The 25,920-nt window shown below is 35.2% G+C and overlaps 1 protein-coding gene and 1 long non-coding RNA gene across 6 annotated transcripts; both read right to left on the reverse strand.

The window, feature by feature from the left end:
* Positions 1 to 8,690: 8,690 nt before the first annotated feature.
* LOC106794315 (uncharacterized) lies at positions 8,691 to 15,297 on the reverse strand. Its single transcript, XR_005890614.1, has 6 exons — positions 15,236 to 15,297; positions 13,976 to 15,143; positions 13,437 to 13,507; positions 10,230 to 10,326; positions 9,766 to 9,923; positions 8,691 to 9,014 (listed from the first exon to the last, which is right to left on the reverse strand). It is a non-coding gene; the product is annotated as an uncharacterized lncRNA (long non-coding RNA).
* Positions 15,298 to 16,585: 1,288 nt separating this feature from the next.
* On the reverse strand, positions 16,586 to 23,663 carry LOC106794317 (lysine-specific demethylase JMJ25). 5 transcript variants are annotated; one of them, XR_005890610.1, is made up of 7 exons: positions 23,368 to 23,663; positions 23,182 to 23,298; positions 22,254 to 22,459; positions 20,921 to 21,250; positions 19,920 to 20,382; positions 18,263 to 19,043; positions 16,586 to 17,015 (listed from the first exon to the last, which is right to left on the reverse strand). XR_005890610.1 is itself a non-coding variant. In XM_041013718.1 (6 exons), the coding sequence occupies exons 3-5, from the start codon at positions 22,338 to 22,340 to the stop codon at positions 19,942 to 19,944; spliced, it is 858 nt and encodes a 285-aa protein (XP_040869652.1). In that variant the 5' UTR covers positions 22,341 to 22,459; positions 23,182 to 23,298; positions 23,414 to 23,663; the 3' UTR covers positions 18,597 to 19,043; positions 19,920 to 19,941. The 5 variants fall into 5 exon arrangements, 4 of the variants coding, with proteins under 4 accessions (XP_040869652.1, XP_040869651.1, XP_040869653.1 ...); XM_041013718.1 differs by lacking the exon at positions 16,586 to 17,015 and having other exon boundaries at positions 18,597 to 19,043; positions 23,414 to 23,663; XM_041013717.1 differs by lacking the exon at positions 16,586 to 17,015 and having other exon boundaries at positions 18,597 to 19,043; positions 23,182 to 23,308; positions 23,414 to 23,663.
* Between the last annotated feature and the right edge of the window lie 2,257 nt (positions 23,664 to 25,920).

The raw sequence follows: 25,920 nt of genomic DNA on the forward strand, positions 1-25,920 counted from the left end.
TCATCAATTGTGGTGGCAATTCTATCTTTGATGTTTCACTCAATTTGGAGTGCTTCTTAGTCCAATAGCTCTTAAGGTGGTTGACCCCTTGCTTCTTGACTCAAATTCTTCAAGGTATGACTTCAATCTTCCTTTCCAATTCCCTATATGACAAATCACAAGTAAGGAAACAAAGAGACAAACAATAAGCAAAGATAAGCTACCTAGGCGGTTTGACAATGAAGAGTAAAGAAAATAAGCTATGAATATAAGCAAGAAATTAAAGTGCAAGAAATGCAAACTAGGCGGATCCTAAGAGTGTTTGGATGATCTTATTTAAGGTTCCCAACAAAACACTCACTATCCTAAGAGAAAATTGCCTAAAATTATTACACACAAATGGAAGTGGGGTGACCTATTGGAGGCTCCCAACTTACTTCCAATGAAAGGCCTTTTTGTTACAAAATTTGAAAGCAAAGCAAATTGTCAATTACAAAATTACAAAAAAAAAAAGTCCTCAATTTTGGTGGCTATTCTATCTTTGATGTTTTACTCAATTTGGAGTGCTTCTTAGTCCAATAGCTCTTAAGGTGGTTGACCCCTTGCTTCTTGACTCAAATTCTTCAAGGTATGATATTAATCCTCCCAAGTGGTGGAGAAAGAAGTTGGTGAGTGGGTCATGGTGGAAAGAACCCACGTGGCGCAAAAGAAAGTGGAGACTGGGTCACGACGGAGCAGCCAAACAGCGAAGACCCACGACGGTGCAGTAGCGGTCTCGATGATGGACATAACGACGAACAGCGCGTTACACTACCCAGTGGTCATTCACACAGACCTATGGGAAACTCGGTCTAGTCGGATACACTCAATTTCCTAGTTGTACTCTCTCACTTTCCAATATACTTTGGTTTGTCTATTATATCTACTTTCACATAGTCCTACACCTGTCTACCGTTCTCACACGCTGCCTAATGTTTGTTTATTGCTTTCTCACATAGCCCAGTACATTACTTTTTTTGTGGTTTAAGCTACTTTTTGTTGTTTTTTAACATGTTAATATAAAAATACAGAAAAACAACACAAAATAGGATTGAACCAAAGGTCATTAGGTTTCTAAACTATTTAAGTCACTGCACATTTATTACTATTGAGTAGATAACCTTAAGAAATTGAACATGCAAAAATTATATACTTGAAAATACTAAACTATTTTTTTCTCCCCATAAAAAAAAATAGATGTCTACACCATAAGATAATTATAAAATTATAAAAAGATGAAAGAGAAAATAAATTAGTACTAATGTTATCTTTTTATCCTTTTAATTTTTATTGTTTTCAATTCTCTCATATCCTTTTAATGAAGTTTATATTATTTTTCTTCTGATGAAATATTAGACTATTTTTTTCTAACATCAAAGAGAAATTCTGGATCTGTCAATGGTAGGATGATATACCTCACGGCATCTTCCTTGAGAACCTTAGTTGGTTGCCGATCAAGAAGCAGGAATAGTTCTCCTCTAGGACAATAATTAGTAATCAAACCAAACGTGAGTTTTGGTCTGCAGGTTTGAAATATTTAACAAATTTAGTAAATTAAATAGTAAAGGAGCCACGTGAAAATCCTTGCTACTCTTTAGCTTCAGAATTAAATGTAATAGGAAATAAAGGCAATAGTCCAGCTCAAGACAATATAACATTGAGATCTTAAAGGTATTTCTTTGGAGTTATTATTTATGTATAACATCTTGCATACTTAAAAGTAAGAATGCCATTTTCTTCCTAGACAAAGGTGAGCCAGCCCTAAATTTTCCAACTCTCTAGCATTTGGGAAATTAAGTTACCTGCTTTCCTCTCTAAATTGTACTTGATTTGTGGTGAGAGAATGAGAGAGAGAAACAGAGTGAGAGAGAGAGTACGAGAGGGAGAGAGATACAGAGATAGTGAGAGACAGAGATTCAGAGAGGGAGAGAGTGAGAGAGTTCATGATAGGTACAGAGCGAGAGTGTGGGATAGAGACAGGGTGAGAGTGAGAGAGGGTAGACCGAGGGAGAGAGTGTACACGCAGAGAGCCGTAGATGACAGGAACAACTTCCATAGAAGGGGGCCAAGGAGCAACACAGGGCGTTCTTGGTGGGCTGATGAAGACTACTCACCCTCACGTATTGCATACGTTTACCAGAAGGACCAGAGTTTCGATGCTGACAATCATGGTACCTGGGTTGAAGTAACGCGCAAGAAGAAAACGAAAGAGGTGACCAATAGAGATGGACCGGGTCGTAGCAGCCATCAACAGGTAGGACAGAAGGTGACATGGAGAGATAAGGCTGGTATCACGACTTTTTACTTCTCTAGATTCCCTGAAGGGATGATGGAGAAGGACTTGTGGCGCATCTTCCAGAAGTGGGGAAAGGTGTAGAAGTATTTATTCCCAGAACCAAGAATAAGTTGGGTCATAGGTTCGGCTTTGTGAGGTTCAAAGGTGTGATGGATGAGCAAAGACTGGAGAGGCAGCTTGATAACAACATTTTCATCGACGGGGTGAAAGTGTTCGTTAATAGACCGAAGTTCGAAAGGGGGAAGGTGGTAAACACTCGTGAAAAAGGGACCTCTATTCGTGGTGAGGGGGATATTCCACAGGTATACAAAGATGGTAATGGGGATAAAGCTGATCAGGTGGAAAACAATATCCGGGATAAACCTCGATCATATGCTACGGTAGTGAAGGAACCTGTACATGGCGAAACAGAACCTATGAAGTCGTTGGTAGTGATGCCTGGGTCCGATAAGACGAACTATAGCCCAGTCATCCTGCAATCAACCAAGGCGAATTCTGAGTGGATTTCTAAGGCCTGGACAGCAAGACTAAAGAACAGGGGAATGTTTGAGAGGTTGGAGGAGGAGTTGAAATGGGTGGTTGAAGACGATTCTAGTCCTTGCTACTGGGCGGACGACTGGGTCATCTTCCCTGACATGGATGAGTCCAAGGCTGCTCGTCTCATAGACCAAGAGAAGGACAACGGGTCTACTCCCATATCGGAGCTCCAAAAATGGTCTCCGGAGATAAGACCCACACATAGACTCACCTGGGTTCTTCTCTGGGGTCTCCCTCTGACAGTGTGGGAAGAGGAGCTTATGGCGAAGGTGTTGGCGGAAGTGGGGGAGGTGGTTGAAGTAGATGAATACGTGGAGGCTAGGCGGCGACTGGATGTGGCACGTATCCTCGTACGGACGCAGAAGGAACCTTCGCTTCAGGCGAATATTCCGGCCATTATTGACGGGATCGAGTACGTCCTCCAAGTTGTGGAGGACACGACGAGCCTGGGTAGGTCAAAGAAGTGTCCTTACCATGTATCCTGGCTTCCCCCTTCCCCATACTCGACCCAGCCAAACACCCCGGCATCAGGGGACGTGCTCCACCCAAGGGTCTTTTCCGGCGTCGATTTCCCCGACGGAGTATCCGACGACAACCTTGGTGCAGACTTCGACGACCGAGACACTCTCCTCTCGCCTAATCCGCGTAGAGACCACTGGGTAAAGACCCTAGCTCGTAGCTGCAAGGACCGGTCCTTCATCCATGATGACGCGAAACCATTTCAGAAGGATAAAGTTCAAATCATGCAGGGTATAGGGGCAGAGGTGGCGTTGACATCGTCCAACGGCCAACTTCCCCGAAATGGAGCAGCCTTAAATGAAGATGTTGAAAGGGATATGCAGGGTATCATGTTAAAGGCAAAGCATCCTGTCAAAGACAGCTTTCTAGACCAGGCCCATTTGACTTACACTATTGTGGATACCCAACATAGGCCAGAAAAAGGTCCCACAGAGGACAAAGAGGAAGCTTTGCCCCTTGAGGCAAATATACCTTATGAAGTTCAAGTCACGGATAAGGACAAGGATACAGCTACGCAACTTCCCTCTGAGTTGGTAGCTGAGGAATTGGGCCAGCTTATAGGCCCAACCTCTTCAGTTAATAAGGTGTATGTGAGAAGAAAAGAGATGATGAAAAGTAAATCCAAAGCCCATCAGCTGGAGGACCCATTTGGGGTTTGCAATTCAGAGCCCCACGCTGAGTTTTTGCCTCCTTTACAAGACAAGTCAGATTTAATCACAAGCTCTAAGGATGATTTTCTGACCCATATATCGAAGGACTCTTTTCATATGCAAAGTGCCCTTCTAATGGAAATGGGCTTATCCTATGGGGATCAAGACAGCAAGGTAGAGGAGATGTTATTATCCATGGAGAACAGAGATGCTTTGATGGCAGGAGAGAAGGGAATTAAAAAACCACGATCATGATTATACTCTCCTATAATTCAAGAGGTTTGGGGAGGGGGGTTAAGTGGGCTGCTATAAGAAGAATTATCTCAAAACACAAGGTGGACCTTGTGTGCATTCAAGAGACTAAAAGGGAGAATTTTAATAAGAATATTTGTCAGGCCATTTGGGGGGATTCTACTGCTCAATGGGACTATGTTCCCTCTGTGCAAGCTGCTGGGGGGTTGTTATGTATGTGGAATAATTCCACTTTGGAGGTTGTAAGGAGGGTGAAAAGTAGGAGCTTTTTAATGCTTGAAGGGAGATGCATTCTAAATGATCAGAGGCTGGTGATTGTAAATGTATATGCACCATGTGACCTTGATGGGAAGAAAGCTTTATGGGATGACCTAAGGCAGTTGAAAGTCTCTAACCCAGGGGGACTGTGGTGTGTTCTTGGGGACTTTAACAGCATTAGAAGTGCAGAGGAAAGAGTCAGCTTATCCCAAAGAAGAATAGACCCCCATGATATCGCAACTTTTAATCAGTGGATTTCTGATTTGGAACTTCAGGAAATTAAATCTGTCGGACCTAACTATACCTGGATTAGGCCTAATGGTTATGTGAAAAGTAGGCTTGATAGATTCTTGGTCTCGGACCAATGGTTGTCTTTGTGGCCTGACTGCTGCCAACATGTTCTGCAAAGGGACTTATCGGATCATTGTCCAATCATTCTGCAAACTAACATGGTGGACTGGGGCCCTAAGCCCTTTAGGGTCTTTGATTGGTGGCTGCAACAGAAACAATATCAGAAATTGGTGAGAGACACCTGGAGTAATGACCAGCAGGGAGGTTGGGGGAGTATTGCCTTAAAAAATAAGTTGAAAAACTTGAAAGCTGTCTTAAAGCAATGGAGTAAGGGTGAGGGGACTGTTGATGCTAACAAAATATCCAGTATCCAGAAGAAACTGAATGAGATGGAGGACTTAGCTTCTAATCGTATTCTGTCTGACCAAGAGATCCAAATTAGAAATTCCCTACAGCAGGATCTGTGGAATGCTTCAAATGCATTGGAATCTTTGTTGAGACAAAAGTCTAGGGTATCTTGGTTGAAAGAGGGGGATTGTAATTCTGGGTATTTCCACAGAATTATAAATTATAGGAGAGCCTACAATGCTATTCCAGGAATTTATATTGATGGAGTGTGGGTACAGCAACCTATTTCAGTGAAGAAGGCAGCTGTTAATTATTTTCAGACCAGATTTACTGAACAGAATTATTCAAGGCCGCAATTGGATGGGGTCCCTTTTAGATCTATATCTCAAGAACAAAGAGAGCATCTGACTTTTCCCTTCTCTGACCAAGAGATCAAAGAAGCAGTATGGAGTTGTGGAGGTGATAAATGCCCTGGGCCAGATGGCCTTAACTTCAATTTTATCAAATTTTTTTGGGATATCTTGAGACCAGAGTTTAGAAGATTTGTGGATGAATTCTATGCTCATGCCAGCTTTCCTAGAGGCACCAATGCTTCCTTTGTGGCTCTAATTCCTAAGATGAATCATCCTCAATCCTTCAATGATTATAGGCCTATTTCCTTGATAGGCTGTATGTATAAGGTTATAGCTAAGTTGCTATCTAACAGACTGAGATCTGTCATGGATGGGTTAATTGATGAAAGGCAGTCAGCCTTTATTAAAGGAAGACACATCCTTCATGGTATTATGATCCTTAATGAAGTGGTTGAGGAAGCAAGGAGAAAGAAGAAACCTGTGATGATTTTTAAGGTAGACTTTGAAAAGGCCTATGATTCAGTTTCTTGGTCTTTTTTGGATTACATGCTGTTCAGATTGGGTTTCTGTCCAAAATGGAGATCTTGGATATCAGCTTGCCTCCACTCAGCATCTATATCAATTTTGATCAATGGCAGCCCTTCTAAGGAATTTAACCCTTCTAGGGGTTTGAGGCAAGGGGACCCCCTAGCCCCCTTGCTTTTCAATATCGTGGGTGAAGGTATTACTGGTATGATGAGACAAGCAGTCCACAAGAACCTCTATAGAAGCTTCTTGGTTGGGAAGAAGAAGGAACCTGTAAATATATTGCAGTATGCTGATGATACTGTTTTTGTAGGAGAGGCTGTGTGGGAGAACATTCATATTTTAAAGGCCTTATTAAGAGGATATGAGCTAGTCTCTGGGTTAAGGATTAATTTTGCCAAAAGTCAGTTTGGGATTACAGGTGGGGGAGTTAATTGGGCTTTGGAAGCAGCTAATATTCTGCACTGTAGACAGCTGGAGTATCCTTTCCTCTATTTAGGCATACCTATTGGAGCTAATCCTTCAAGTCAGCTGGTGTGGGAGCCTCTCATCAATAAATTCAAGTCTAAATTAGCCAAATGGGCTCAAAGAGATATATCCATGGCTGGGAAGATCACTCTTATAAATTCTGTTCTTAATGCCATTCCAACTTATCTTCTCTCCTTTTTTAAAATTCCTCAGAAGGTAGCCAAAAAGCTGATCTCCCTCCAAAGGAATTTTTTGTGGGGTGGTGATAACGACCACAAAAAAATTCCTTGGGTAAAATGGGAAGATATTTGTCTGTCTAAGAATGATGGAGGCTTAGGGATAAAGGATATCCCTAAATTCAACATAGCTTTGATGGGTAGATGGATATGGGGATTTGCATCTAATCAGCAGCAGCCCTGGGTCAGAATTTTAGCTTCAAAATATGGTGGTTGGTCTGAATTCCAGAATGGTTCTACCAAAAGGGGCTTTTCCCAATGGTGGAAAGATATTAGAAATCTGTATCACCAGGAAGACTGCAGTATTTTTAAAGACAATTTGTCTTGGAAGGTTGGAAGTGGGGAAAGTATCAAATTCTGGACTGATAATTGGCTAGGGGAACAATACAATTTGCAGCAGAAGTATCATCAGTTATTCCTCATAAGCAGACAGCAAAAGGATCATATCTCCCAAATGGGCCATTTTACTCATAATATCTGGACATGGGACTTGAGGTGGAGGAGGAACCTCTTTGATCATGAAAGTCTCTTGGTTGTGCAGTTTATGGAGGATATCAGCTCTGTTCCTATCCAAAGACAGGTGAAAGACAACATATTGTGGTTGGCCGAATCTAATGGTCAGTATTCTACTAGGTCTGCTTATAACTTATGCATGAACACCACTTCAGCAAATTCTGATAGCAACATTTTTAAGGCAATATGGAAGCTGAATATTCCCCCCCGGGTGGCGATCTTCTGTTGGAGACTTCTTAGAAATAGGCTTCCTACCAAGGTCAACCTCCTAAGAAGAAGTGTCAGTATTCAGGAAGACACCTGTTCCTTATGTGGCTGTGTGCAAGAGGATGTGGGTCATTTGCTCTTCAATTGTAAAATGACAAATGGTCTGTGGTGGGAATCTATGAGATGGGTTCGGGTAGTAGGTCCCCTTTCCATTAACCCAATTCACCATTTGTACCAATTCTGCGAAGGGTTCGGATCAAATGTGAATTACAGCTCAAGATGTGGGTGGTGGATAGCCTTAACTAATTCTATATGGCAGCATAGGAATCAATTGATTTTCCAAGGAAAACCTTTTGATCCCTATAAAGTCATGGACCATGCTATTTTCTTAGCTTGGTCATGGTTAAAGGCTTATGATAAAGATTTCAGTATTAACTTCCATTACTGGTCTTCTAATATATCTACTTTTCTTGCCTAGATGGGTTTGGGTCTGAATGTTTTCTGTTGAGTATGTGTGTTATTTTGGAGGGTAGCACTCTGGTGCCTTGTATTTCTACTATTTGGTACCTCTGGTACTGTTTTACCTATTAATGATATATATATTTTCTGCCTTCCAAAAAAAAAAAGTTACCTGCTTTCCTATTCATCTGTATTACAGACTACGTTGTGATGTGATACTAACATAGAATGGATCAGAAAAGTGACTTACATGCTAAGAATGGAATTTTATTGCAATTCTTTCTTGTTCCATGAAGTGCTCCTCATAGCACAATGTGTAGTGCTTACTCCTAATATCAATAGCTTTGTATCCTAGGTTATACTATGTAGTGCTTACTCCTTATATCAATAGCTTTGTCTCCTGTGGAATGATGTACATTGGATTTAAAATGTCATCGGACTTTCATTAACAAAATTTCTAGATATTTTTTAATTTTCATATGAAATGAGTATAAGCCATATGAAATCAGTAAAACACAAGTAGCCTTTCCATCCAACTGAAAAAATTTTAAGTGCCGTTATGAAATGAGTATTACCAGAAAGCTTGAAATAAGTATAAGCCATATCAAATCAGTATTACTAGAATGCTTGGACAGTCAACAGTCAAGCAATAAGGATCTAGCATGCCTACATCTTAGTACCTTCTACAAAACTGAAGAAAACCAAGTCAACCCAACAAACAGTTAAATCATAAATGCTACCTACCTTTGTGCAGCTCCGCTTATACGTAAAATCTTCCTTTTTTTTTTTTACCTTAAAAGGATACTAACTAACAACGTTTCTCTTTACCTTGACCTACACATCAAAAGAGACAACAAATCAACTACCTCTCAGCCTGGAAGATTATGATTGGTCATCAATTGGCTCAAAACCAACAAATTCCTATAGCTAAGAAAACTATTGTGACAATCTTACAACTAGCTCAAATTCATTTACAAAGAAAAGCTGCATACATTCTAGCAGCAACTGTCTTCGACTCTTGGTAACATCCTCAACCCTGGTCACTGGTCAGCAAGGATCCCAGACTCTTGCAACATCCTCAACCCTGTTCATAAATACAACAATGTTATAAATATTCTAGATGGAGGTCCTGGTGGGTGGCTCTTACATGGTCTGTATGGCAGCTGAGGAACAAGATTATATTTTCAAGTGGGACTTTCAACGGAAACAAACTAATGGAGGACTCCCTATTTTTACTTTGGACGTGGCTCAGAAACTATGAGAAAGATTTTATATCTCATTACAATCAGTGGTCATCTAACCTTAGAGAGGCTTTCATTTTTAGACAAGGGTAGCAGTCATAGTGTATTGATAGTTGTATAACCAAGCTGTCTAGTTTGGTTCCCAGCAAGACTGCTGTCAACTGTCTAGTCTGGCTTGGGAACCATTTATCTGGATTTTATTGTAATCACAGTACCTCTGTATATATATATATATATATATATATTTTTTTTTTTTTTTTTCTTTTTTTGCTGACAAAAAAAAAAAAATTCTAAGTATCACCCTTTTAGTATTTTATTCTTATTCATAAATAAAGAAAACCAAGCAACCACAAATATCACAATGTTATAAATATTCTTTGTATCATCCAACATCATTAAAGGGCTAATAAAAACATCTCAATGTAAAACCACAACAAACATCTTATGTACCACACGAGTGAGCAACTAATAAGTAAAACAAAGCATTCACAACGAAAATTCAGCAGAAAGTAAAGAAAATGATTGAACAAATGAACAAGATTTCTCCACATATGCTAACCCTAATCCAAGAACTATTGCAAAGACAAAATTTACCATGAATTGGAATTGGGTAACTCAGAATTGAAGCTCGGCATTCCTCTTTCAGGACATAGTTCTCCTCGGAATTGGGTAACTCAGAATTGCCGATCAAGAAGCAGGAATAGTTCTCCTCCAGGACAATAATTAGTAATCAAACAAACGTGAGTTTTGGTCTGCAGGTTTGAAATATTTAACAAATTTAGTAAATTAAATAGTAAAGGAGCCACGTGAAAATCCTTGCTACTCTTTAGCTTCAGAATTAAATGTAATAGGAAATAAAGGCAATAGTCCAGCTCAAGACAATATAATTTGTGAAATCATTATCTATAAAACAAGGATATCTATGATAAAAAGGTTGTGATGTGACATATTGGAACTCTGTCATCGCTAAAGAGATCCTAATGTTCCTACCAGTTATTCTAATTGATCAATACTAATCATTCTGTTACTTATTTTAAAGTAGTATTCGAGTTACAAACCTGGAAGGAAGCATATAGATAATGCAGGTAGAAAAGGGTGGTTCAACTTGTCAAGAATTTCGCTGCATAGCCGTGGACAATTTGAGATCAGAATTCCCTGCACACAGCCAAAAGATTTGATTGTATCCCGCAGCTTGCTTCCAATGTCAATCATGAAACAAAAAATGTTATTGTCACCATAAAATCGTACAGAAAAATACTAAATTATCAAAAAATGGTTATGTTAAATACCACCATAAAGCATGGAAGAGCAAGAATCCTAGAGAATTTGATATTGGTGTTATACGTAGGAAAAAATCATGAAATTAGAAAATTAAATATAATAAGGAAATGAATTTGCAATTCCTTCTTACTCACTGTCATGACATTGTCCCATGTAAAAAATTATATAACCTCATTGAAAACCTGGTCCTTGAGATCAATGACAAAAAGTAAAAGAGCTAGGGGAGGGGGCAAAGAATGAGTTAAATTATTTTTTTTTACCAAAACCTGATGCATTCACAGAGGAACTTTGAAAGCAATTAAAATTATAGATTTTGCAAGCTTGTCGAATGAGGTGACAATGAAAATACCTAGTGTTACTACCTGATATACAGTTTTTGCTGCTCGTTTTATTGTCAATTCCAACTGCATCAATGCATCTTTAACAAGCATACCACGAACCAGAGCAGCAACCAAGTTGACCTTCTTTGGACTCTAAAATACCATAGAAAACAAGGTATGTAAAAAGTGCAACTAGTCAGATATTAATCAGATCCTTCTTAAACCATAAATTAAGACATTTTCCACAGCAAACCAGGGAAGGCATTTCAATGGCTAAAAAATTAGATGCCAACTTTTCTGCAAAATAACATGTTGGTTAAAACACAGAAGTTTCTTAGCAAGTAGCTAGGCAGTGGCACCACATAAATGTAACAAAACATTGTAATTTTTCAATATTTATGTTATTGCTAAGCTGAACATACTTGTGATGATACTTATGTTCACTTTAGCATGCATACTAGAAATGTGATTAGCAAGTTAAAATTAAATAAAATAAATGCTCTATCAAGATAACACCAAAAGTTAACATCTATTATTCCAAGTGACAAGATTAGTTCCAAGTGACAAATGCCTATGCTTTTTCTTGTTGTATATTTCAGTACATCTAGTACTGAATTTTATTTATAATATATTATGATTTTTGCCGTGCAAAAAAAAAAAAGATTAGTTTCATTTAAATAAGGTATTAAGTTTGAGCTTTGTTAATAGAAAAATTAGGCACTAGGAAAGTTTTATCCCCTTAAATGGGTCCACCTAACCTGAGTTGGATTAGTTAGAGCTCCTTGTGATTTCACATATCAAAGAGTCACAAACAGGAAATAAGATAAAATAAAATAAATTAAAATTTAGTGCAGTGTTATAGGAAACTTTGGTTGTCATGTTTGATATACAAAATGCTATAGGTTTTCTTTGCTGCACTTGTCAACACTTAAAATTAGAATTTTTTCAAACATAATACATTCAATGTATAACTTTTCAGGTTTATCAAGCATGCCCTTAATGTAAGAAAACCAACTTGAAAACCAAAAGCAATCAATCACGATCAGTGATAAGGCATCTCAAACATGTTTTATTGCCTTTAATACCGCTTGAACTTTTACTTGCTTAGTAACAACTTTTTGCTTCTGGTCTTCACCTTTTGAACTACCCAATAATGAAACTGGGACTAAAGGTGACAAAACAGGTGTTTCCTCAGATGAATTTGCCCAACATGGCAACACTTTGAACAAAAGAGGTATCCATGCTTCATAGCTATTCTACAAAAGATTAGCAATCAAACAATGTAAAATTAAAAATATAACTACATCAGATTTGATCATGCAAGAATCACTACTATTGATTCCATTCAATCCCTCAGTCCAAGCAAAAGCCTTCTCCATAAAAGGAACTTCGAATTTTCAAATAAATTTATCAATGGTGAACTTTTCTCAATTAGGAAAATGAGTTAAGACATGAAAGAATCCAAATTAGAGAAACCACTAGAAAGGTCCAGAATCCAAATTCTCCTAACTGTGACAAATGAAAGATTGACATATTCTAGGAGAGATTGTAAGCCTTGAGCTTTGCTATGATTAAGATATCAAAAGTGAGATTCCCAGGAAATACAGTCACCCTGAAGAAAACACAAAAGGAAGACTGGTTATGTATACTGAAATTTCATCCTTCTGTAATTACACTTTCTGTTTCTTTGTTTTATGTTTACAGAAGGCTGAAATGAGATGTCTTTTACCCAAAACTTTGCTGGATAATGGATAGTTTCCAATAGGCACCCAAAACAGTGGAGAAAATAACAAGGGCAAAGTTGACAAAGTTTGCAACTATAGTTGGGGTGGTCAAACAAAGATGCCATCTTATGTAAACAAACTGGTGTTCCCTGAGATATGCATGACTACTTTGAGGACCATAGTCATGCAAGAAGATGAGCTTTTCAAGTTTTCCTGAATGCTGGAAGAGGTTTGGTTTCTATGCAACATTTTATTTTTCATATTTCCCTTGGAATGTCAGAAAATTAGCTCCTTCACAGTCTAAACGATTTAAGTATTTTTCTGTCCACCCAAATCCTCAAATAATGAAAGGGAGTAAATAATGAGGGGAGGGATGATAGCCCCTTCACTTCCCCTTCCCCACCAAACATTGAACCAAACAAGCTATTCTTTAAAAGACCTCTCCTCTCCAGCCAAATACTATGGTAAGGTGCAACACAAAGGCTAATCCAATACAGACAAAAAAACAGGCAGCCAAAAAGTTGTAGACACAAAGGCTCCCCACCCCCCAACTTCATCAATTATATCATTACATTATTAACATCCCTAATCTTTAGCCTTTTTGTGTTGCAATTCAGACTTGTTAGCATCACAATTTGAAATACAAGGCCAAGCAAATCAAAACATGATAAATATTATGCAAAAAGAATTGAACATACCCTGCAAACGTGCATTCCAGGAGAAGAAAGTAACAGTCATGACAGGTCCATAAAGTGTCTGACCCATGTCCATAAAGTAACAATCATGGCAGGTGCATATAATAAAATTTTACACTTTCCTAAAGTTCCATTGGCTGAAAAGTATTTTTCTTTGTTCTACTATTAATGCATAGCATTTTGATCTGGTCATGCTCAAAATTAGAGTATCATAACTGCTGTAATTTAAAAACAGAAATACTAACGGATCTAGTTCAGTTGGTTGAGCAATGTGCGTGACTTGTTGTATACCCCCTCCTGTATCTGAGTTCAATTCCTATGGATCAAAAAAAAAAAAAAAAACAGAACTTTATGTTCTCAATGCCATGTATAGTTTACTCTGGAGTTTGGACAGTGTCAAGACACACATTTAGCATTTAGGACTTATAATAATTCATTGGCATCTTAGAAGCCAGTTCTTATGCCTGATCAGTTTTCATTCTGCTGCAGGATCAAGTAATTGGAATACTAGACTGGGAATTGTCTACCCTTGGTAACCAAATGTGTGATGTTGCATATAGCTGTATGGTATGTACTATATTGTCATTTTTCTGCATCAAGACTTTTTGGCAAATAAAGATGTGTTATAATAATGCATTCCACTTACAGTGTGCTTGGTTGGACGGAAATGGAGGAGGATAGAAAACAATCATTCCTTCTTTTCAAATTTCAAAAAGAGAGTAGAAAATTAAGTGAAGGATCTATCAATAATAAGTGAATTAATTTATGTTAGGGCACCACTCACAATGACTGGCTGGCCTGCTCTCAACAATGCCCAAGTCTAACTAACTAGTTCCAACTCATCATTACTCACTAACTCCTGCTAACCAGCTTCCTGATCTGTCTATTTCCTGACCAACTCTTATGTTGTCTACTCCATGACTCAACCATGTGTCCTAACATGGCCCTTTCTTGGAGCTACAGCCTTGTCCTTAAGGATCAAAGAAGGAAACTGGCTACATCGCACAAATTCATCCTCCCACATTGTGATTAATTTTCCCTTCCTCTTTTCCAGCCTTTGTTGAATCTTGTCTCTCCTAAATAACTTGTCTGCTGACCATTACCATTACATATTCTGGCCCCACTTCATCCTCCCACATTGTGATTAATTTTCCCTTCCTCTTTCCCACATTGAGGAAGGCACAATTTAATTATGAATTTTTTTTTTTGGAAGGCAGAAAATATATAGTATTAATATAAACATATCAGTACCAGAGGTACGGATGAAAGATGAACAAATACAAGACACCTATGGTGCCGCCCTCCAAAAAAGAGAAGAACCCAACCAAGACCCCACACCACAGAAGATACAGGAAACCCAACCCAACTCAACCAAAAGACTCCGAAAGATTGGTAGACCAGTGGTTAAAAAGAGTGTTGAAATCTTTCTCTCTAGCTTTTAACCAAGACCAAGCTAGAAATAAAGCATCATCCATCACTTTGGATGAGCACTATATGGCAGCATAGGAATTTAATTATGAATATTATAATGCATATTTAGTGATTAACATAAATGAATTTTGAATGTGCAGTGAACGTATCCTTTTTCATTAGCATAATAGACACTCTTAAAAAAAACCATTATACAATTCAAAACTACAACATAATAAGAACAAACAACATTATGCTCCCTTTGTTCTAATTTTTATACCACCATACGGAATACTGGTACAAAAGCTGAGGAACAAGGGGCAGTTAACAGAGAACACAAACCAGAGGTCCAAATACAGAAGCCAGGGGTGCAGATAAAAGGAAAATCAAAGATGGCCAGGGGTACACCATAAGACTATGTATAAGAAAGAAAGGGAGAAAGGAAGCTGACCTGGAATGAAGAATTGCTAGATGGTTGATGGTCCTGCCTTAGGGAGACAAGCTTACCCATAAATTGTTAGCCAATAATTCCTTAGATATACCTTTGCACAAAATGTCAAATTATGTTACCAAGGAATTAGTATAAAAAAAGCAATTGTAAGGCACAATGGAGATTATGAAAACTTAAGCTTACCTTCCACTCTTACCTTGTCTGGAGGTGCTGGCCTCGAATCCAATTTTTCTTTTCGATTTTCTGTATCAAATACACAGCATCAGTAGTATACAATAATACCCTAGGGTATATATATTCAAAACTAGAAGTGTAAAATCGTCGACGACAACACAAAATAGGATTTGAACCAAGGTCATTAAGTTTTCTAAAATATTAAAAGCCACTGCACATTTTGACTTGCCTCAAAATAAGTGGCACAAAATCTTGACTTGCCTCCACAACCTGCACATTTTGTTAGTCACCTAAAGAGATCAAAAATATTATTTGTATCTTAACAAACTTGAATAATTTATTCCTCTTCCAAATCAAGACATTCAGTCCCCCTATTTTTAGAATATCCTAGATGATCTCTTAAGAATCATTCTTCTTTTTATATTTTTTTATGATTTGTTCCCTTATTTAATTAGGATCTTTGTAATTATAGGCACGTTTGATTAGAATGTGATTTATAGGCATATCAAATCATGTATATAAGAATAAAATCTCCTATAATTATATTTATTGCAATCATACTGTATAAAGCAGACTTTGTTGTGTAGTTAAGACACAGTTCCAACGTCTGTTGTATTTGTTTTTCTGTCTTTCAACAACAGCTTTTCATGAGAGGAATAAGCATATAAATTGTCATTTTATCAGAGAGAAGGTTCAACAAAATCTTATATCTACCTCCCACATAAGGGCAAGTGACCAACTAACACATCTGTTCACAAAGGTTGTGACCGGAAAACACTGTTATTTCATTTGTAACAAGCTAGGCATGATTAATATTTATGCTCAAACTTGGGATTTGGGAACAATGTTAAAGAGTTATTATGGATTGAGTTAGAATTAGACTATTGAAAGTATATGGGCTTGGCCCAAATATAGTTTGCACTGCATTGTATTTAAATCTTAAAATATTAGCATATAATACAAAAAAAATACAACAATAACGAAAATAGCCTTTTGAGCATTAACATTTAACCAGACCCAAGGAAAAGAAAATGCAAAAGACAAATATCAACTAAAGAAACATGTCAAACAAATATTGGCATTCAGGGAAGTAACAACTAGTTGCAAGTAAAACTTACATATTCTTAGGAAAGAAATGAGCTTGTACCCTTGGAATAGATCTATCTTCTACCAAATTGAGTTTTTTGAGGGCAGCTCTAGTGCATTTGGATTTCCATGTGTCAATCGTAGACCAGACATGACACATAACCCACACCGTAGGAAATAACATCAAGCATAAATACAGGAGGGAGTAGATGTTTTTATTTTTTCAGAACCCAAGAAGAAGATAAGGATCCTCTAGATTATAGGAAACAAAGAGAAAGGCCCAACCAAACCATAATGAAAGATTCCCTTTTTTCATTCACAAAGGTGTAAAAACTGATACAAAAAAGAATTGACCATTTAACTTTAAATATTCCAAATTACATGAAAAATGATAGAAGCAGGGAATGATGGTAAATAAAACAACAAAACAGAAAAGATATCAAAAAGGCATGTCAGACACCTGGTCTAGAGAATCTTGAAGCGAATAATGGGCTTCTTATAAGGTAAAATTGTTATACTTCAGAGTGTAAGAGAATCACTCATTACAAGACATAACATTTAGAGTTTGGTTCTAATGATTGAATGGGCTTCTTATAAGGTAAAATTGTTATACTTCAGAGTGTAAGAGAATCACTCATTACAAGACATAACATTTAGAGTTTGGTTCTAATGATTGGATATTTTTAGCCAGATCAGACTTGACCTACATTAGAGTTCAGTAGTAGTTAGTAGATTAGGTTGCAGTCCCTACAGGAAAAATATATATCAGCCCATATTAACCATAAACAGTAATAAATTCTTCTTACAAATTTAAAAAAGAATACACATTGAAACCATATTTCTCCAAAATATAGTGTTGGAATTTTGTTGGGTACACTTGAATGCATGAAAGTGTTTCATTTTTAAGTATATTGAATACATGAACACTGTATAAAAAAAAATAAAAAAATACACGAACACAATATAACAAAATATAAAACCAACGTGCATTAAGTTTTATTTTGATATACTGTCAAATGTAAAAAAAAATTGTAAATTAATTTAATATTGAGTTAATTAATTGGCATGTGCATTGTTTGTGCAAGAAAATTATATTATCAATCAACTAGAAATATTTATCATATAACTTTAATAATAATTATCATGAATATCAATAAGTTTATCACACATATGACAGTTTGTGATTAAATAATAGTGTAAAAGTTTTTTACACTTTCAATCAACTAACTAGAAATGATGACATATAAAAAATTATTAAATTAATTATTATAAAAGTTAACAGACTTATTATATATGATAATTTATAATTAAATAAAAGTGTAAAAAGTTTTTATAAAATTTCAGTGCATAAATTATTTACTATGTATTATTTATTCTAAAAAATTATTTTAGATACGATTTTTAAATAATTATTATAAAAATCAATACTCTTATCATAATCGATAATTTATGATCAGATTATTATCATAGTTAGTGAATTTGAATTAAACTCTAAAAGCAAATACAATTCAAACCTTGAGGGGAATTAAACTCTAAGAGAAAACTACAAATCAAGTTGATGGAAATAAAAGTAAAAACTAAGTGCAAAAAAAGAGCCAGCAAAGCAACCAATTGAACTCCAATAATGCATGTATTAGCAACAGCATACAGAATGACAACAAACCAAGTCACAGGAATGAAATTAATAAATCATCACACATTCAAAATAAAATAAAGGCTAAAATACACTATTGGTCCCCTATAATGCTCAATCCGCAATTTTGGTCCCCCTATTTTTCAAAATCAGCGATTTTGGTTCTTCTGTTAGTTGACCGTTAATTGATTATCCATGGTCAAACATTGAGTGAAAAATAAAAGTATCTAGGAGACCAAAATTGCAGATTGAGCATTATAGGGGGACCAAAAATGTATTTTACCCTAAAATAAATTCATGAAAATAATGAAACATACAGCAGGAAGAAGGTTGGAAACTGCAGTGCCTGATGATGTAATGGCTACTGCTGGAATGTGAGATCCTCTTCCATATCCAACAGCATGATATGCAAGTGAACGCTCATCGAAGCATGAAATACATGTGATTAATTTGTGACTTGCAGCAGAAACAGCAACAGGGGAAGGTCTAGATCAGGAGCAATACACAAATACTAAACAAAAGAATAAATCAGAATCATGCATTAATATTGGTGCATATGTAATATTTATCAGATCATCTCACCATCAAACCAAGTCTTGTGCATTCTTCAACAATAAGCGATCCCCAAACAGTGTTAATATTGGCACTTTCTTTCAGGGAGTTTGATAATTCATTGGCATGATCCAACTGATAATACAAGAGACAAACATAACAAGGACAAACTTCAGACAAATACAACAGATAAACATAACAACTAGAAATAACCTGGCAAATGAATAATTTTCTTCTTTTTTCTATGGTACATGAATTAAATTTCCCAAAATCTAAGGTGTTCGGCAACCATCAAAGCTAGATATCTAGGTGAAATAGAGCTTATTTTTAGATCTAGACCATTTGGTTATTTAAATTTTAAAAATCTTGTTCATCTTATAATTGATTTTGAGATAGAATTTGTTCTTAAAAAGCTCAACTCTAAGTTGGCTTTCTTCTAGTCTAAAATTTTCCAAACTTCCATTCCCTTTTATTCTTCCTCTCTCACAGAGTCATTGCAGAATAAGATAAAGGCGTAAAGACCTATACATCCAAAAGTCAATCATCCTGCAAAAAAAAAAATATTATAAATTGAATTTGAATTAGTTTTTTTGTTAGAGCTGTAATAAAAAGAGTAAAAACAATTCATAAACTTTACCTAATGTAACATGAATAGAGTTCAAACGTGCTGTCTTCGTTCTTTTAATAAAATGTTGAATTTCAGTACAAGGTAAGTGGGCAGTGTACTGTCTGTGATTCAAGACCAAAGGGATCTTGTGTGCAGTGTTATAAAACTCAGACTGGACCAGCCAGTCCAACCAGTTAAACCGGAACCCGGGCATAGCACCGGTTCGGGTCACATATCAAATCGGATATGCATCTAACCCGGTGCCATGTAATCAACCCAACACTGAACCAGTAAGAACTGGGAAACTCGGTCTAGTCGGATACACTCAATTTCCCAGTTGTACTCTCTCACTTTGCAAATTATAAAACATATTTATTTGAAAAATTAATGAATATTTTGGACTGGTAATTGCACTATAATGCTATTCCCAGCCTTTGTTTAAAGAACGAACACAGTTGCAATTGCATGGCATCTATTGTCATATTAATGAAAAGCTCATTACCACATAATAAAATAAGCAAAGAAACATTTTTTTTATTTTCTAAATAACTATTTATTAGCAGCTTGATCCTTCACCCAATCCTTTATGACATGCATATTTACTGAAATTTTTATCAGAATAAAATAAGGGAATGGGAGAATGTCATTGTTATAAGGGTGCAAAGCTCCAAATATTAAAATTTAAAAATATAAAAAATTTTAACCTAAAGGTGAAAATATTTGTTATAAAAGACTCAGGTTGATAAGGAGTACTCAGACAGATTACTGAGTCATTTTAATAATTTACCTGCTTTAAAGGACAGCAATGGACATACCTAAACACTCTGAAATGCTTCTTCAGATATTCCTGCAACTTAGGGACATCCTGTCTCCAAAAAATATCCCAGAGAGCACCATCTGAAGCACCCCCCCCCCAAACAACAAATCACCTTGATTTATTTTTACTTTGTCAACCTCTAGGAGCTCTGATCCATATGAAATGCCATCCTCATTAGCAATGGCAACCTCATTACTACCAGACGGTTGATGAAACTGATCAACTTCTTTCCCATCACATAATCCACCTTCTTGTTCCATGACTTCAACACTACTTTGCCTGTCCAAAGCATTTATTGTAGAAGATGAATTATTAAGCATGTCAACATTAGTTTCTCCATCCTGATCATCACCAAGTAGCTCCCTTTTCTCTTGCTCGAGATGCTTTTGCTTCAACTTCTCAATGACAGTAAGTTGATCAGAATCCAGTTTCACTTCTGCAATATGAGTCAACACATTTACCTAAAACAGCCAAATTATTAAAAAAAAAAATGCTTCATTTCCTTCATTGATAAGCATGCACTCAGGGCCACATACAGCAAAATATACAAAACACTAACAAATGTTTGATCAGGAAAATCTATGCAACTGACATAAGTATATATACGCAAATTAAAGCCTTCTCTAAGCCAAAGGCATCATTCATTTCAAGTCCTTAAACATACTAATGTGATGATTCTACTATCATAACAAGAGTAGTTTTTCTAATTATCAGTCAATCATTATAACAACCAGGGAAATAACTCGTCAAATATAGAATCAAATGAGAGTTTATGAATTGAAGACAATGCACAGAACTTAAAAACTGACATGGAACTGAAGCCACAAACTACTCATAAGAAACAGAACAGAGAAATGCAATGGCTTATCAAAGACAACACTTTATACATCCTACAAACTATACACCATCCAATATGAAATCTATTTAAAAAGTTCAAATAATTTAGAAGAAATCCTTGAAAATAACAGCCCAGGAAAGAAATAAGCAAATAGAGCATACTGCATCAGACATATCACAATGGAGCTTAGTCACTGAATCACCACGTCCAAGCTCCTGAGGAAATCCATAAGCAATATATGTTTTTGGCCCCAGGTCTGGCTTTAGAGAACCATTAGGCAACTTCACAGCAAGGTTAAGAGAACCTTTGTGAGGATCAGTATATTCCTTGAAGGGTAAGGAAGATATGAACTCAGCACAATGACGAGGCAATTGTTCCTCAAATAAATTAGAAGGAGGCCAATCTTTTAATTTCAATATCTGTGGCCAAGCAAGCCAATCCCTACGACCATTTGTATAGCCAGTAAAAAGTTGGTTGATATTAATTTCCCCCTGCATTTCACCGATACCTCAAAAGAGAAATTCAGAAATCAGCAGCAACTGAATAAACAAGTCCAGTAAAAGCAGTAAAGAATTACTAAATCAGTAAAATAAAGCAGATATGATTTACTCTAGTCTGATTACTAAACAGAAAAACAGAATGAGTACAAATCGAAAATAACATTTTCAACAATCTAAAAAAACTAAAAAGTACATTTTACCCAACATCAGCTAGATGCTGCAAGTCTAAGAACTAGACAAACATACCAAAGGATGCAAGGGCAACAAGAAAGGTCTGGGCAGGCAAAGCAAAAACAGCAAAATGGGGCAGGGACAAGAAACAGCCAAACATTGAGATAAAATTTTCTAAGATGATAAGATAAGGAGCAAAACCTAGGACTAAGAAGATGAATATGATGATGATGGTAGCAGGATAAATTGATCACACTAGCCATATTTCTTGAGAATGATGGAGAGACAGCATAAAGCATGAAACAAGGGCTTAAAATTTGAGACTAATATAAAAACTACACTCAGAAAAATGATTTCTAATTATCACCCTAATGTGCGTTTTGTTTACCAACATTCCACCTTAGGCCGGTATCTCTTTATGACCCAGATAGCAGAACATCTACAAACTGTTTCTTAAAGTGGAACCATCCACCAAAAAATTGTAATTTTTCAGTACTTCATAAAATATTTCAAGGACATTCTGTTCTGATGACTCTATGGAATTCAATAACTGACAATATTAAATGCACTGAAATAACTCTCAAGTCTCAATCCAGAAAAGGTGGAGTTACTGAATTCAGGAAACATGTAGGAAATTCAACAACATAAAAATTGCTAATATTAAATAATTCTCCAAATGCCATAACTGCAGTGGTTCCAGTTAAAATAAGTACCAACATTAAACAATTAAACATAATCTTCATGAGAATGAAGGTGAAGAATGAAATTTGTGTAAAAAGCTCTCCATGGTCAATAAAGTTAAAGATTGGGAAATTAAGCAAACCTCAGTCCAATCTAAGCAATCAATTGTTTTCTCCGCCAAATGTTGGCCATGCTTGGTATTAGTTACATGACGTAATGCACGCCACATGACAAGCGATTCCCAGCTTAAACCAGATGTACATTCAAGCACATTGCTGACAATGACAGGCTCCCCCTTTTCCCAATGCCACTGAAAATGCCTTAAATCCTTGTACTGAAGATCTACAGCTTTTGGATAGAATAAATAGTTGTCAGTCAAATCTTCTCAAGAAGCAGCCTTCCTCATATTACTATAGCTAACATCTGTGTTTCTATCAAGCTTCAAACATGAACAGAAGTTGTCTGCAGTCTTAACTACATTTTGAAGCTTGTATGCTTGCACTAGTTCTTTTGCTTTACACACTAACTCAGACAAAATGTTGACCCAATACGCTTCTCAGTTCAAGAAAACCATGGTTACATTCATCATTGACTTTTGGACAAGGAATTCAGGGAAGTAACAACTAGTTGCAAGTAAAACTTACATATTCTTAGGAAAGAAATGAGCTTGTACCCTTGGAATAGATCTATCTTCTACCAAATTGAGTTTTTTGAGGGCAGCTCTAGTGCATTTGGATTTACATGTGTCAATCGTATACCAGACATGACACATAACCCACACCGTAGGAAATAACATCAAGCATAAATACAGGAGGGAGTTGATGTTTTTATTTTTTCAGAACCCAAGAAGAAGATACGGATCCTCTAGATTATAGGAAACAAAGAGAAAGGCCCAACCAAACCGTAATGAAAGATTCCCTTTTTTTATTCACAAAGGTGTAAAAGATACAAAAAAGAATTGACCATTTAACGTTAAATATTCCAAATTACATGAAAAATGATAGAAGCAGGGAATGATGGTAAATAAAACAACAAAAACAGAAAAGATATCAAAAAGGCATGTCAGGCACCTGGTCTAGAGAATCTTGAAGCGAATAATGGGCTTCTTGAAAAGTAGAGAAGGAAAATTCATCCCATGCAAGGGTCATTGACAGAATGGAAACACTTTCCAGCTCATCTAACTCAATCTGGGAGCGGCTAAAGAATTAGTATTTAAAGTTATTAAAGTAATGGCAATAAGACTGTTGAACCTTTACCTGAGGTATGAAAAACCAAAAAGAACCTTTCTTTCTGGTGACTCACATTATCATCCAAATTGACATAGAGTGATTTAGAGTCGGCGTCGTTCTTGGAAACATAAATGAGAGGAAAGACCGAGGAGGAGTGGGGTTGGGAGCAAAACAAAGTGAAGGTCTTAGGACTGGGAGGGAGCGCCACCTGAAACCTAAGGAATCCAGCTGGGGAAGAAGGGGAAGGAGAATTCAAGATTTGGAGAGCCTCCTTCAGTTTCTCAAGTGCCTCCTCCAATGCTAACGGATATAAAACCAAACTCTCACTCCCTATATATAAAAGAAAACCGTCAAAGGACATTATATTATTGATATTCTAACGGATATAAAACCAAACTCTCATTCTCTATATATAAAAAAACCGCCTACATAATTATAAGATTGAACATTATATTATTGATATTGGTAAGAATAGAAGATTATTACATTTACCTTTTACTCACTATCTATATATATAAAAAAAAAGAAAACTATCAACATAATTATAAAATTGAACATCTTATATATTATTGACATTAGGTAAAAATAGGAGAAAAAGAGTCTATTTATGGGTTTTTTTTATCAATTACGGGTAAAAAAAAATTTCAATTTTCCAATCGAAAATATATTTTAAAAAATTATCCTAAACGGGGTAAGTCGAAAAAGGTGTTAAGACTTCTAACGTAGTAACACCTCTTACGACTTGTTATTTTTTTAATTGAAGTCGTAAAAATATGTACGATTTCAGTGCAAATGTTATTTTTTTACGACTTTAAAGTCTTTTTTTTTAAAACGAAAGTCATATTTTGTTTTACAACTTTAAAAATCTGTAAAACTATTTTTTTTTTCTTTTTGTTAAATTTTTTAAATGCTTTTTTACTATTTGTAAACATGTTTTTGTTATGTTAACCTATTTTTTTTCTTTTCGTAATTCTGTTTTTTCTTTTAAATTTAATATTTTTATGGTTTTATTTTTATTTTAAATAAAAAATTTAAAAAATATATTTAAATATATAATAAATAATATTAAGTTGATTTTATTAGTATATTTTTTGTGATTTTATTTGATATGTTATTATTTTATTTTAATGTTTTATTATTTAAAACATGTTATATATATATTTTTAATATAGGTTACTTTAAATGTTTTTTATTTAAAGTTTAAATAATCTATCAATAAAAATTAAAAATAACATAATTAATACATTAATATAATACACACAATACAAATAAAACGCATAATTGTTTGGTTCACCATGTTCATCAAAATCATGTTGTTGCTCATCATCACTGAAGTCGCTAACATTATGTCTTATTATGGGTTCTTTAGTAGTCATGTTGTTGCTCGTCAAATCATAGTTTTTTTGATTTTGTATTTCTATTTTGAGGTGATTTTTCACGAAATTGGATATTATGGATATTGGTAAGAATAGAAAGATTATTTACATTTACCTTTTACTCACTATCTTATATATATAAAAAAAAGAAAACTATCAACATAATTATAAAATTGAACATCTTATATATTATTGACATTAGGTAAAAATAGGAGAAAAAAGAGTCTATTTATGGGTTTTTTTTATCAATTACGGGTAAAAAAAAATTTCAATTTTCCCAATCGAAAATATATTTTAAAAAATTATCCTAAACGGGGTAAGTCGAAAAAGGTGTTAAGACTTCTAACGTAGTAACACCTCTTACGACTTGTTATTTTTTTAATTGAAGTCGTAAAAATATGTACGATTTCAGTGCAAATGTTATTTTTTTACGACTTTAAAGTCTTTTTTTTTAAAACGAAAGTCATATTTTGTTTTACAACTTTAAAAATCTGTAAAACTATTTTTTTTTTCTTTTTGTTAAATTTTTTAAATGCTTTTTTACTATTTGTAAACATGTTTTTGTTATGTTAACCTATTTTTTTTCTTTTCGTAATTCTGTTTTTTCTTTTAAATTTAATATTTTTATGGTTTTATTTTTATTTTAAATAAAAAATTTAAAAAATATATTTAAATATATAATAAATAATATTAAGTTGATTTTATTAGTATATTTTTTGTGATTTTATTTGATATGTTATTATTTTATTTTAATGTTTTATTATTTAAAACATGTTATATATATATTTTTAATATAGGTTACTTTAAATGTTTTTTATTTAAAGTTTAAATAATCTATCAATAAAAATTAAAAATAACATAATTAATACATTAATATAATACACACAATACAAATAAAACGCATAATTGTTTGGTTCACCATGTTCATCAAAATCATGTTGTTGCTCATCATCACTGAAGTCGCTAACATTATGTCTTATTATGGGTTCTTTAGTAGTCATGTTGTTGCTCGTCAAATCATAGTTTTTTTGATTTTGTATTTCTATTTTGAGGTGATTTTTCACGAAATTGGTGCACGATATAATTTTTTTTAGATTCTATGACGTTCAAACCATAGAAAAAGCGAGTCACAAATATCATTAATGTGTTCGACATAATTTTTAAAAAAAAGCAAAACATGGGTACTTAACCATTGATGCAAGGG

Source organism: Glycine max, unplaced genomic scaffold (genome assembly GCF_000004515.6).
Source record: "Glycine max cultivar Williams 82 unplaced genomic scaffold, Glycine_max_v4.0 scaffold_117, whole genome shotgun sequence".
Classification (NCBI taxonomy): Eukaryota; Viridiplantae; Streptophyta; class Magnoliopsida; order Fabales; family Fabaceae; genus Glycine; species Glycine max.